Consider the following 15359-nt stretch of genomic DNA (forward strand, 5'->3'; position numbering starts at 1 on the left):
ACACAGTCTTGAGAATCTAGGAGCACTGCTCTAATAAATGGCACCAGCAAACAAAACTACAGTTTTAATTGAACACACCAAGCAACAATGCACAACCATAGAGCTTTATTCCATCAGCTAACTGGACAGGGTGACTCAGAACCGGTGAGGTTCTCCGAGGCTCAACTGCACTATATTCAGAAGGAGCAACAAGTGAATGAGGTTAGAAAGAAAGGCGTCAGAGCGAGGGCGTGCATGTGGCGCTGAGAAGGGTGCTCTGAGAGTTCTTTCTGCAGAAGGAAATAATCCAGTAGCTCATGTGCCTTGCCTCTCATTCAGTTGCCACTGCTTGTTACCAAGGTCAAAGGTGACACACATTTTGTTTTCCTCAATGTATTTTTCTCCCAAAATTACAGCAGCTGGACTCAATGAACCAGAGAGCTGGTCATCATTATCAATACGGTCTTTGACAATGGCATAGTTCTCCCAGTGAATGCCAGCTTAAGTAGCTATTCAACCTGGCATTAACAGAAACTTCTTTTCACACTTAAGTAACATATTTAACTGCTTTTAGATGGAGATATTTTAAGCTGATTTTTAAAAATTCCTTTTCTTTTCTATACTCTATTATACTAGTGGGAAAAAAGTATGTGACCAAGCCTAGGAGACATGTAAGTTAATTCCTCTAGCATACTAAGTTTATGATTATGTGTTTTGGTAATTAACTATTTGGTCTCAGAAAAGAAAGAATATATATTTACATGTACTTATAGCTACATCATACTACCTGGTATGATTTACCAGTGGTAAATAAAAACTGGGTGACTCATTCATAACTCCAGACATTCACTGTTCTTAACTGAACCTCAAGTTGCTCTTGTTATGCAACAAATAGATAAGTTAAGAACGTGGATTTTTTTATGCCCATCAGTAATACAGCTACTTCTTTCGGTTAATGCATCAGTGAATTACCACCCAGAGGCAGAATCTGGACTGACACTACTTTCTGTATGACATACAGCTAATGACTTTTAAATGTTTAAAGAGCTGAAAAGAAAGGAGGAGGAGGAGGAAGAGGAGGAGGAGGAGAGAGAAGGAGATGGTAAGGACAAAAGGGAGACACAGTTGCAAAAGCCATGACCCAGAAATTTTAATAGATTTCCTCTCTGAACCATTAGAGCTAAAGTTTGCCACCCTCTAAACTGTAAGACATGACAAAAAGGGGAGAGAACCAAACCCACTTGAAGAAACTCACGGCATTCATATCAGTCATTTATCTTTAACAATGCCTATATTATAAGACAAAGCTAACTGAAAGAGCTCTATTTGACAACTCAACTCAAACAAAAAAAAAAATTCTTTGCAAGAAAAGAGCAATAAAAAGAAAACAGCACATGAGACTTCAGTCTGCAGGCCTGGTGTTTCTCCCACTGTGCTTTGGGCCCAGTAACCTGTGGCTGCTGGGTTTCTTGTATGCCTCAGGATGCTTAACATATCCCTGGACCCTACCCACTAGACGTGAGTCACGTCTCCACCCAAAATATGCCATCACAAGTGACTCTGCACTTTGCCAACTGTCTCTCGGAGGCAGAATCACTACTGGAGGAGAACTGCTCTTACAGTCAATTGCCCTCAGTCACAGCAAAAGCTGCTCTTTCCCCAAGTATGTTTTCTCTGTGCCCATTAAAGAAAAAGAAAAAAAGACGACAGAAAAGAACAATAGAGACAAACTCAGAGCAGAGACCTTATTGATACCATTGCTTGTGTAAACCTGCACGTTCTCCTGCAGTTCAGTAGCTGGGCCCGAGAACGAGGCCAGACTTACCTAAAGCGCTGCGCTTGCTGAGCTAGCGGTCCTGGGTACCTTCTGTTTGGAGACTGGTACAGCTGGGACAGGATGGCCTGATTGGTTTTTTGGCTTGGATTATTAGCAAACTTTACAGTGATTGGCTCTGTGGCACCAGGAGGTTTCTGGCCATTTAGGCCTTTGATAGCTTCTTCTGCCTCAATCCGCTTGTCAAATCGAATAAACCCTACACCCCTTGATATGCCTAAGGTAGATTTAAGTAAAGATTTGGGAAAGAGGGAGCAGGAGAGGGGAAGAAGAGAGGAAAGGATAAATTAATTTTTCCTTCTCATTAACATCTTTTCACCCAAATATAACATTTGCCAAAAAAAATATCACATCAGGAAGAAAATCGTACCTTAGCAATTCAACTTAGAATCTCAATTTTTCCACCTTTTTAAAATGCAGGCAATAACCTAGACAACGTGAGGTCTCACTATCTACAAGTGCTTGTCAAGAAACCAATAAAATACGGAGTACTAAGTCCATGCTTCTTCCCCTGATTCCTTCCTGCCTCCTGTGCACTCTCTACAGTAACACTAACTTCGGCCCCAAGAACCACTTTTCGAATCGTGCTATCATACAGGCAACCCCTTCCTTGGAATAAGAACAAAAATAGGCAATTGCGAAAAAAAACTAGAGAGCATATATAGCTCAACTAAAATTCTAAGTAATATATTTGTCATAATCATATCATATAGCATGAAGTTCTCTCAAGAAAACAGAATCTGAAGAGGGTCTTCCTGGCCTCTGAAGCTCTCCCGTTCTTCCCTTTAACTATCTTACAGAAGTAATGCAGCAGGGACTAAAAGTTAAATCAATAGAACTGCAAACTTTCTGACACCTCCAACATTCCTCTTAAGCATGGAAGGCCTTTCATTCCCTCTCTGTTCTTTGACAATGGCAAAACAGGGCATGAACAAGGCCTTTCCGGGTTTCTGAGTTGAAACAGCAGCATGGATCTCCATTCATTGCATGTAAGTGGCACAGGCAGGTGAGCAGACCGTCACAGCTGGTCAACACAAGGTAGGCAGCCATGGAGAAATTCCTTCTTGGCAGGCACCCAGGCTCTCCCAGGACCACGCTTTGGACTAGTAGGTAGGAAAGTATAGATAATTCAGAGTGGGCCAATGAAGAGAGGAGGGGCTGCTGGGGAGACCTAGACCATCGTGACTTTGAGCACCCTCAAAAAGAAATGGGTGATCACCTTACAATGGTCCGTTTATCTTACAATTGAACCTGGATAAGGCTCAGACTTTTCTAAGGTAGATAAGGTACTGTCTCCATGTGTGCTGTCACTTCACTTTTTCTACCAAAGCCACACAACACACCATCCACCATGGTCGACACCCGGGCCGCTGAGCTTTACTCCTTCCAATTCAGGAAAAGGGTACATTTGTCTTGAAAGTTTAAGTATAAAGAAGAACTGACTACAAACATATCCTTTTCTTTCATCTGTCTACAAGCTCCTACTGAGAACTAACATTCCAACTAGCAGATTCCCATCACGCAGCAGGCTGAAGAAGTTTGCTACGAGTGTGGGATGCCATCCTGGCAGCCTGGTCACGGCTTCAAAAAATAAATAAATAAAAAAGAAGAAGAAAAAGAAAAAAATGAAAGGGGGGGACAAAACAAAACATGTACACACAGAGCAAATGAAAATAAAATACTAAACTTCTTGGCTGCTCCATTAGGAAAGCACAGTTTTAAAACTGGCATCCATACAAGTGGGGCCACTTAAAGTGTGTAGGAACTGGGAGGTGTAAAAATGTCTATCCTCAGGATTGAGTACTTTGGGGTAGGACCCCAGGATTTGTAGTTCTAATGAAGTTCCAACAGGCTGCTGGTAGGCCATACTCAGGAAATACTGAGTCTGTTCACCTATCACCTGCCATCATTAATGGGAAGTGACATGATTTTCCTGTTACATATGAAGTCTGCTCTCATCAAGGACCAAAATCTTTAAAAAAAAAAAATAACACTATGAACACAGAGGTAATTCTGTTGCTTAGAATAAATTGATTTGCTACGCTTGGGTTTCTATTTTGCCCCATTAACAAACAGCGTGTGCAATACACCAGTGTGCAGAATGCATCAGGAGGATGACAGGATAGTTACTGCAGCCTGTACAGTCTTATATGCTCTCAGACTTTCTCACAGCAGCACGGTCTACAGGCTACTCTCTCAGGAAGTGTATACACTGCTGCTTCTCTCGCCAGAAGTCTACGAAAAGCACTTCCTGTGAAGGCAATTAACAATACAGAATGGAAAAGCCTACACTGCTCTGCTCAAATTCACAACAACTGAACTGATCTCCACTTCAAGATTAAAAATGTGGCCTGCTTTTATTCTAGAGTTAATCTGCTCCTTTCTTTACAAAAATTCACACTTATAATACACAGTATTGCACTATGGGCAGCTTGGAAATAAGGCACCCCAGGTAACTTTCTGCTCCCGCCAGTCCATGTTTCCTCAGTTTTAAAACGTTCTGAAAAGGACAAGTATTGCTTTTATAATAGAAAAAAGTCTGTGTATCTTATGTTAAAAATCTGTAACCAACCCACATCAGCAGCTTTCCCTTAGCTAATGGTGTTAAAGAAACAGTCCTTCTGTACAAAGTTCTAACGAACATCTTACTCTCATTTCATTTGGTCAAAGTTACATTAGGCATAAAACAAATTGCTACCACTCACAATTTCATCCTCTTACATATGCCTCCACGGCACGGCACAGCCCTGGAAAACTGCCTTCACAGCAATTACCAAAGTGGATTCAGACTCATCCTTGCTCAGAGAACCAGCTGCACACTGCTGCAGTAAATTTTGCTTTTCACAAAAATAAGATTGTTTATAAGGGGGATAGGGGCTTTTTTCACACAGAGGCTTGAAAATGAAGATTATAGCATCTATAAATTTATTACAAGCCATGAAACAGGCTTCAAACCTGCACCTTCAGGGTGGAAATGACTCAAGCTCGCTCACTCCACTCCACAATCTATTTCTGTCCATGCATATTTATGAACAATTCCAGCAGAAAATTGCATTTTCTGGCCCACATATACCTTTGATGTGTTCTAGAGGCAAGACTGCTGTGTGAGGAGACAGAATATTTCCCAATCTGCCCGTCAGGGAGCACAAGACTGTCCAGAAGCACGGCCTACTTACCAGTGACCTGGTCGACAAGAATCCGAGAAGTAATGATGCGCCCATACTGTGAAAACAGCTGCTCCAGCTCCTTCTGGGTCATGGTTTTTGGAAGACCACTGACATATAAGTTTGCATCTCTGATAGAAGCTGAACTTGGACGAGCATAGGAAACCTGAAAAGGGGAATAAGGTTAAGCACACTGGTATACACACTCCTTTCAGAAACCTCCAGGACTGCTCCAGACGGGATAGACAGCAAGCACTGCCTTAATTAATACAAGTGGGTGCTGTTGGTTCACTGAGGGTCGGGGGTTCAGAAGAGAAGAAATGCCATTTCCTTGTGTGAGGAGGAGAGAAGATCCACTTCTCTGGTCCCTGTGAGGTCTTGACCCAGACCATTGGCATGCACGGCACTGCACGCTAACAGAAGTAAGTTGTCCTCAGTGGAAGCAACAGAGAGACAAGAGATTGGGGTGCAATCATTCCAAGTGAACTCAGCAGGCACATTTTTATGACTTATTTCTATCCTCTAAATCTCCGGACGTGGTAGCATCCATTTAACAACGTGTAGCTCTTATCAGGGAAGGACTTTGTATCATTTATGTCAATGCCACTCTCCCATGAACTACTGGAGATTTACATACAGAAAGGAATCACAGTCCATAACCTTCTTTTCCATATCCCAAGTGTCTCACTGTCTTCATATGCTAGCTAATGCTCTTTTTTAAAAAAGTCTCCTTTAATTTTTTTTAAAATTTTCATCATATTCTTTCCCTTCTCCCAATTCTTCCCAGACCCCTCCACATACTCACCCAACTTCAAGTTTGTTCGTTCTCGTGCTCTCTCTCGCTCGCTCGCGCTCGCTCTCGCTCTCTCTCTTCCCCCCCCCCCTCTCTCTCTCCAAACAAAACTGAGCAAATGAACAAAAAGCTCACAAATATAAACAGAGTCCCATGCTCCCTTTGATTTACCCATGATCTCCTCAGGACTGGCCAACGGCATGGACAGAAATGTTGTAGCCCAGCCTGTTTTCTACATGCTTATTAAAAGTAACCAACACTTCCAACTCTGGGATTGACTTGCTAACACCAGCATAGTATGATTACTTCTGTCTAGCCAGTTACCTAGTAGTTACCACCTTTATTCAGGTGGTATACAAATTATACAATTTAGAGTCTTTTATCAAAACTACTATTTTAAAAAAGCTTCAACCATTTTTTTTTTCGTTTCTAAACAACATTTCTAGGAAAGAAAAAGAGAACCCTGGCCAGGTTTTATATTAATTTATGAAGTTCTTGGTATCTTTTACCCTTACCCCAACAGGGCTTATAATACTCCTACCTTTATTTAATCAGTTTGCTCACTAACAGCTGGAAATACAGATGCTGTTCCAAGGGCTTATTTGAAAGTCACATTACACTGTCCTGTTCTCTATAAAAGAATCTGGGACAGTAGCAAAGAAAATATATTCACATACACTCTTTTCTCTTTATAACTAGCTACTTTGTAATGACTTATAAATACAAAATTAAAAAAAAAGAGGAAAAATTCAAGTAATCAAAATAATGTAAGCAAAAATACAGCCGTGGGACTTGTGTACCTATGACAGCACAGACTCTGAAGTATTTTGAATCTAGTGGTGAGAACACATGAATACCAAGGCTCTTTGCAATCGTCTGAGGAAGCTCTATAATCCGGCACTTGGCCCACTTCCATATTGAGGATTTCATGGCTTTATTTCTGTACCAGGGAGCCAGTCAGCAGTCACTCTGCTCTAGACTATGTAACTGAAGTGCTCTTTGTGAGAGAGCCACTCACTATGGGCTACAGGGCAAGCGTAAGCATTTATGCCTTCTCAGTGAGTGATAAAGCAAGGAGAGGCTCCAGCTTAGCATAAGGCAGGGAGTGTCACAGTGATGAAAGGTGACAATTCTCCAATCAGTGAGCCTGGGTTCAAAACTAGGTTCACTTTGTTACCCTGTTATCTTGAGACAAAGTCCCTAATCCTCTTATACCACACAAGCTACATGATTTTACCTTTTAAAAGTTGTTCTTAGGAATAAATACTTTTTAATGTGCATGGCATTTTAAGAGTCTAAAAATTAGGGTGGCCATGTTATAAATATTATTCACCTCTATGTGCATCCAAGTATATCCAAAAAGACCTAAATAATCAAGTATAGAGTAACTGAGTCCATCTCAGCTTTCCAGAGTCATTTACTCATGCAGTGACATTCACTGCTTTGTACATTTCAGACATGTGTGGGTGAGGTGTTTTAAGTTACCCTGAAATATATTTAGAATAAAGGGCTTATATTTAGTGATTATGTAAAAACTGAAAGCATACTGGGATCAGCTGCCCTCCCCTCAATATCCATTCTTTTGTGAGTTTGCTTGCTTTTGTCATTGTTTGGTTTGGCTTTTGAGATAGGACTTCACTCTTTAGTGCAAGCTGGCCTGGGACTCACTATAGAGTCCAGGCTAGCCTCAGACTTAGGGAAATCCTCCTGCCTTGGCCTTATGGATGCTTGGTTTGAGAGGTTTGAACATCCATACCAAGTTTAATACACAAATTTAAATTCACATTCTTTATCTCCTAGTCACGCTAAAAGGGCGTATCCCTATAATGCTGTCAAAGAACTGGTAACAAGCACTGTTTAACAATAAAGCTGCACTCAGGCTTAGGTTTTTACCAGTTATAAAGCATAATCAAATAGAGTTTTCTTTCTGTGCCTTTGACTATCTTATAAGGCAGGCAGGATACACAAATAAAAAAATAGATTATGGCCAACAGAAGAGGTAAAGATAAGACAAATCCCATGCCTAAGGCCATGCACATCTGGTGCTGAGTTCTGGATTTACCAACTGATCTCCCTGGCTCCCTGCCCTTTTTTCCTGGTCAGCTTTCTTTCCACAGTATCACAGTATGGAAACTAGCTTGTCACTTCACTTGTTGTAAGAGTTCAGAATTTTTAACTAATGCTAGCCTGTTTCTTAAAGCTCACATGTAAACTAAGAAAGGAGCAGAAAAGATATCACTAAACCAGTTATTTTATGTCACATGCATTAATATATTTCAAAGTACCTTTCCCTAAAAATAGTGGTCACTAGTTGGGAATAACTGTAGAAACTGCATATCATAATTAAAATAAATTTTATTACACTCTAATTCATAGAAATAAAGAACACTACCCCTATGAATTTCCAAGAAGTGTAACAAGGGGCATTGTGCTGACTCTTCTCCCATAATGCCCCAGGTTGAATCCTATGTCTGCAAGTTTCTTGGAACTAAAGCACCCCTCCCCCCACTTCTTCTGCTTGGTCAGGGATATCACTGTCAACAACATCCTGCCTTCCAAGAAAAGGCAGACAGTTCTTTAATCTTAGAGGATTATAAATACAAAGTACACTTTAGACCACACTGGGAAGACTTAGAGAGGGATGAGGACAATGACCTTGGGATTTAAATCAGTTACCAGTCCAATCTCTCTACCTAGTAATTATCAGCAATGATCGCCACTCTGATTTTGCTGTGAATTTGGAGCTCTATGGATGCCTTGCATCAATCAATACTCACTTAGAAAACCACAGTGAGACTGAAGATGTGGGAACACATCCTCAAAGTGTTAAATACCCTTGTGGGTCTTTACAACTAAATTCCCTCAGTGAAGACTCAAAAGAGTTTTCTTTATATGACCAATTCTGTATAAATAGTTCAATACAATGAATCTGTAGTATGTGTCTTGGTGAGGCCAATAGCTTCTTCCTTCAATAAATGAAAGCTGATCCCCAATCTACACTCATTGGATTAATATATGGGTTTGTATTTTAAATTTTCACTGCCATTTAAACAGGTGAATATTTAATGCCTGAGGAGCAAGGTTATGAAATGTCAAAACTACTAAGTGAAGGATCTAATTTAAGAGGCAGCCAGAGCGTCTGCAATTTAAATATTTAAAGATGATACAGGGAGTACAAAAACTGAACACCAATCTGCTTCCAAGATAGCAATTTAAAACTCAGGTTTATTCTGGAAGTTCTCACAAGCCTACAAGTGATATAATAAACCACGACGAGCAATACTGAGGCTTCTTGAGGGAAGGAGGAGGGAGGAGCAGCAGGCAAAGAGACCCTCTAGCCGATGGCTTTCCCAATGTGCTCCTCACAAAGGAGATTACACTGGCCAGAGAAAACACAAACAAAAAGCCAAAACAAGCTTACCAAAGTAATTAGGTCTCAAAAATGGAGTAATCAGAAATATAATATATTCTTTGTAATTAAAAACCCATTTCTTCATCATGAGCTAAAACTAATTACACATTAAACATGCAAGGATGAATAACATGTATACTAGCAATGTGCTATCAAAAGAGGTTAATCAAAATACACAAAATTAAAAGAAACCTTTACTATCTTATGGGTAAGAACTGGTAGTTCATTAAAGGTGAAGCTTAATATCTTAGAACATTATGGCATTCTACAGAAGTCCATCTGAAACGAATCTGTCCAAAAGTACTACTGCCCTGCCACTGACTCACCAATGGGAATATCAGTAATAGTGACTTTAACACTGACAGATCAAAGTGGTATGATCCACAAATGAACAAAGAAATCAGTTTCTTTATAAACTATGAACATCTGAAAATTCACCCACTGACAAGATCACCAATGAACAACTTTTATCATTTGTCAAGTTCTGACCCAGAACTACAAACATTAATCTCAGAAATTAAAATACTTGCCACTTTAGACATTTTTAAAAGCCTAATTCAATTTCTTCTAACTTAAAAGAGTGGGAAAGGTCATAATTATGCCCATTTACACTCCAAGTTAATTGCTATTCATATCATAAAGCAAAAGAAGCCCGATTATAACTCTCTGAAAAAGTGACTACCACTAAATGCAAGTTGGCTCTCAGTATACTAAGTGGAGGCAAAGGTCCCACCACAGCTTCATGGCTCCACAGTTGCCTGCTGCACAGCGTCCTCCTGAGCATCTCAGAATACACACTGAGGATTCGGCCTCTGAAAAGGATTCCGAGACCTTAAAATGGACTCAAAGGGAAGGAGAGGTGTGCTTTGATCAGCTTCTACATGCAAAACTACCAGGAGCATATCTGGGAACACATCAAGCCCCACGTACATCATAGTTCTAGATTACCTTTTCAGGACAGACATGCTTTCCCATGGGTGGCAAACGAGAAGGTGAAAGAACAGGGCAGAATAAAGATTGGCTCCAGCAAAGACGATGGGGCCAAGGGAAGCAATCTCTTCTAGCAAAAGGCTTATGAAAGTTATACTTTAATATTCCAAGATACAAAAATTAGAAAACACTACTACGGGGGGGGGGGGTGGCAATAGAATTTCAAGTTTTGCTTGAATTCAGCTGAGTTCAGAGATACCATGAAATACTTTTGATGGTGCTATTCTCTGTTTAAAATGCCTGGAGCGCTTCCTATGGCTTTTAGAGGAACCTAACATTTCTTGGACCTTAATGCTCAGTCAGGGCACTCTCTACTTTTTCTATATAAATTCAAATAACCTATAGTTTCCCTAGGGTCCCCGCTCCCCTGCTCCGCACTGTTAAATGAAAGCTGCTGCTCTAACTATGTTTTATCATTTCCAACTTCTTGCAGGTATCTATTTTACTACTCCACAAAGCAATGTTTGCCAGTCCTGTCCACTATAGTCTGAATCCCAGGACTCGGCCTGTACCTACAGTAAACTGACTGTGCTGCTCTTAAATTTGGGCAGAAACAGGGCATGCCTACTATCATCCTGTCTTGCTGGTGACATAACTCCGTGAAATAAGGAAATAACCACCATAATAACTTTGCATATATTGGTATCAATATTTGTTGTGGTGAAGACGGGTATACATAATCATTGACTAACTTGGAGTTTGTAATTTTTTAAAGGGTAGTACAAACCACAAATCTGATCTGGAATGCAAAAATTCAAGTAAGTGTTATCAACAGAAGAGACTGAAAATTTCTATTAAACATGTTTAATAGAAAGTTTTAGCTGTTGAAATTGAGACTTTAAATACCTGAAGGAAAGAATGCTCAATAGAATAATATAGTACTTGTGGGGTTGGGGTGTGGGAATAAAAAAGACAATGGAGATAATTTAATTCAATTTCCTTAGAAAAGACAAGTGTACACTGGGCAGTGGTGGCACATGTCTTTAATCTCAGCTCTCTGGCTGGCAGATCTCTGAGTTCAAGGCTAACCTGGTCTACAAAATGAGTTCTAGGACAGCCACAGCTTCAAAGAAACTCTGTCTGAAAACAAAAAACAAACAAATACCAAAAGAACAACAAGAACAAATGTAGCTTGTCCAAAACCACAGCGAAGAGATACAGATATTTCATTCCGAGATGCGACTTCTTTTCTGTGTGTTTTTCATTATACTAGTTGTTGAAACATGGCCTTTGAACTCACAAATAACTAGTGAGATGGCAATCAAGAGAATGAGCAGCTGTTGCCAAGGTGACACCTGAAGAGACACTCTAAGAAGCTATGAAACTCTGCTTTGATAAACTAAATGTTCTCTTGTGTATATATAAGAACTATGAAACATGCATGAACGAGAGGGCTCTGTATAAGCACTTGTCATTCAGATCTGATGAATGCAACCACTGAAATCCACATAAAGGCAGAAAGGAAGAACACACTCCAAACAATTGTCCTCTGACCTCCATGTGTGTGGACTAATAATAATAGTAACAACAACAATAATAATAACAAAGTTTAAAGAGTACATAAAGTTTTAAGTATACTGATTGTTCAATTGATTGGTTTTTGAGTCAGTGTTTCTCTTTGTATAACTCTGGCTGTCCTAGAACTCACTCTGTAACCAGGCTGGCTTTGAAGTCAGAGACCCACCTGCCTCTGCCTCTGCCTCTGCCTCTCAAGTGCTTGGATTAAAGGTGTGCACCACTGCTTAAACGGTATTTAAAAAATATGAAACACATCAAAGTTGGTGACTTGGTTAGTACAAGTACAGAATTTCTTCTACTACTAATGCCCAAGATTTATTTAAGTTATGTGTGAAAAAATAATCTAATTTTTGGAGGCAAGCCAGCATTATAAAAAAAAAAGAAAAATGAAGAATCTTGACATAAGACCAATTGAAATATACCAACAATGCAGGCTCTCCTACAGCAAGTGCTTCTGCCTCTTTTGAAAATCATGCACCATTTAAAATACAACTGGTTGTTTACACTAAGATTTCTCAGCCTTGTAGCAGTTTCAAATTTCACTGAGTAAAAGTCAAGGCACTTGACCTTAGCTCCAACATAAAGATGAGAGTGACTGATCAGAAGACACTGTTCATGACAGATAATACTAAGAACATGGAATGGCCAAAGAAAAACAAAAACATACTAGTTGTAAGGATTGTGTCACGCAAACTAGCAACTTCAGAAATAACAAATGTGCTTTCCTTTCACATGTGGCATATACTTAGCCTCTGAACATGTCACTAAACATGGTTAAATGGAACCAATCCCATCCATATGTATCAGTTTAAAAAGAGGGTACAAATGTTCCTATTTTCTCAGGTGTGGCAGCTGGAATAAATTCTGGCCCCTTTACTGTTGACTATACAGGCAAATAGCTTAACAAGGACCTTCCATGGTTGTAACAAATAGAGTGTTTGTGACAAAGACACTCCCGAGACAAAACAGAACAATGTCTTCTAAGTTTCTAAAATATCTCTGCATGTAAAAATGTAACCAATATGGACACTCCCAATTGATGAAAGCATTATTATTAGCATTGGTGTCCTCCGACCACTACATACATGCTGTGACATGTGCATGTCCCCTTCCTGGACACACACACACACACACACACACACACACACACACATTAACTTCTTTTAATTAAAAAGTATCTGATTATACAAAAGTAGTAAGCACATTTTCAAATATAAATATAACTTCTGCCCCTTATCTTTACTGTAGGTAAATCACATAACATCGGAGACAATGTTTGGAGGTCTTACTGGGTACATGTACACATATTTTCATGCTAATAGTTTCAAGACTATTTTTCTTCATGGGTTGCTTGTCTGTAGTAAGTCTCCATCAGTACACACTGTATAAGCATTTAAAATAACAATAATCAAATGAACAAGCAGAACTCTCTCATCAGTTGCAGGAGACAACCTGGACTTGCCTACAATACTTAGCCTTTAAATATGACAAGGTGAGAATTTGTGTGAGGAAGACATGCATGTGGCACGGGGAAATGAATATTGATGAAAATATGCAGCTATGGGAAGTTCTTCCACATGTGTTCTGTAGACATGATTGAAGTTATACGACTGTGCGAAATGTACTCAGTACCGATGGGGAATAACTGGAAACAGTAAGATAGTACTCTCAGTCTCAAAATGGTCACACGTTGGAGAATAACCATGGGAAAACTTTCTTTAAATGAACTTATTTGCAAGACTAATGGTTTAATTCGAAGATAAGACCCACCATTCTCCAAATGTCTATTAGACACCTGAGCTACATATTTCCGCACAAAGCACTTTAACAAAAATAATTGCTGTACTCCTAAAGCTTGTCTCATGGCAGTTGTAAAGATTTTACAACCGAGGTTTTATAGAAAAAAATGACAACCTTCACAGGACAAAATAGATGGCATCTCAGACATCCATGGAACATCTCCAGAAATGTAAGGGGGGGTGAAAAAGGAAGTGCGCCATCTTTATCTTGTTTTGAGATAAACCGTCCTCTTCAGACCCGACTTCACCTTCAAAATCCCATCCTGTGGTATTTAACTACACAGAATGCTCTGGCACCAAGCCCTTTCCTTTGGTCTCACTGATTGATAGCATCCATAACACTCATAGCTATAATTAACCCTCCAAATAGCCTCCCCTTTGCTGCTGGTGGATCAATGTTCCTTAGTAATCAGAGGACAAAGTGCTGAGGTGAGAGGTGTGTTAGCCTTCACCTTCCCAGTTCACTTGACTTTGTGGACCAGGGGTTTGCAGACTATGCAAATTTCACAATTCCCTCAAGACACTGCTTAGTGAAGATCACTAAAGTATTGTTTGGGTTTGACAATTTCTTACAAATCTGTTCCCCCACCCGGCAAATCTGAGAAGGCTTTTGCAAACCTGCATACTGCTTTCATGTAGCTGTGGCTGTGGGACAACATTCAGTTTACAGATCAAATGAGCTTAGTTAAGGTTTCAGACACCAACCCCTTTCTTTAAAAACTATTTTCAGCATGTTACAGTTCTTGTAATAATGTAACAAACTGCCATTTGCCGGGGAGCCCTAGGCAAAAAGATAAAAAAAAAAATAGAATCTAAGGAAGGGTGAACAGACAGGAACAGGTGCAGGTGATATGACCTTATAATGAATTACAAAATTATCTTTCATAACAATAGCATCTTCACTGACCACCATGAAGACCCAAGCAACCACAAAAGATACATAGGAAACAATGATATTTTACTTATGAAGTAAATACTCTGAAAAGGAGCTAACTATGCAGGGGGAAAATTTATTGTTTCTTCAATAATTCTAGCATTTTATTAATGAATGGATATTGCTCTACTGTAAAGATTATGTAATATAACCCATAATAGGGGTCTTGTTATTTGTATCAATATTTATTTGGAAATAAGCATGCGTATACTAAACATGAATTATAAAGTTTCACTAACCCAGACTTCTTAGATGAGGCCAAGGCCTAAGAACCATTCCTGGCAGCTATTAGAGTAACATTCTCCTTGGCCTGGGTCTGTTAGTGATCAGATCAGTAACTCCTGGTGACTATAAATCTGTGTTTTGTCAACCACTCCATCCTAGTGATTGTGTGGGAAAACAGAAGTTCTGGAAGTCCCTTATCAGAAAGATTTGAAACTCATAATGTTCAAACTCTGTGCCTCGTTTGTTAGGGTTTCCTGGAGAGCTCATAAAAATCAGAGCCACCAGGTCCCCTTGTCATCTTCTAATGTTAGTTTCTGAATGAGCCAATTCCCATGTTGTGACTTTGAAGCATTTATAGGGATATAAATCACCACCAAATGCAAAATTGAATAAGTCAAAGTACATCTATTGATTCCAAGGATTTGCAGGAGCCCCACAGCCTGGCCAGGGCCTGGGAAACTGTGAAATCATAAAATTCCTGTTGTCCTCATCCTTACAAAGTAGTTGTCTCTATAACCTTTCTAGGTGTGTAAGGAGGGCCATAAAAATAAATCAAGCATGAACATAAAGGTTCTAAATACAGGTAACTAAAATTCTCACGGGAAACTATCTGGATCAGCTGTTTCCAGGATGCAGTCCAATTGCTTCTTTCTTGTCACTTACCGGAGGGCCCATCATTAGCTACCCTAGAGCCTGAGCAGGAAGGATTAA

At 39.7% G+C, this 15359-nt stretch overlaps 1 protein-coding gene across 20 annotated transcripts in view; it reads right to left on the reverse strand.

The window, feature by feature from the left end:
* Window positions 1-15359, reverse strand: part of Elavl2 (ELAV like RNA binding protein 2) — a 125637-nt gene that overhangs the window by 7842 nt on the left and 102436 nt on the right. For 18 of the 20 annotated variants that reach the window (XM_063287239.1, XM_063287238.1, XM_063287232.1 and 15 more), the window contains 2 exons: window positions 4990-5143; window positions 1805-2030 (listed from right to left, as the gene is read on the reverse strand). In XM_063287239.1, coding sequence (XP_063143309.1) covers window positions 1805-2030; window positions 4990-5143 — 380 coding nt within the window. The remainder of the gene's footprint in view (window positions 1-1804; window positions 2031-4989; window positions 5144-15359) is intronic. The other 2 variants (XM_063287242.1, XM_063287243.1) reach the window with 1 other exon arrangement.

Source organism: Rattus norvegicus, chromosome 5 (genome assembly GCF_036323735.1).
Source record: "Rattus norvegicus strain BN/NHsdMcwi chromosome 5, GRCr8, whole genome shotgun sequence".
Taxonomy (NCBI): Eukaryota; Metazoa; Chordata; class Mammalia; order Rodentia; family Muridae; genus Rattus; species Rattus norvegicus.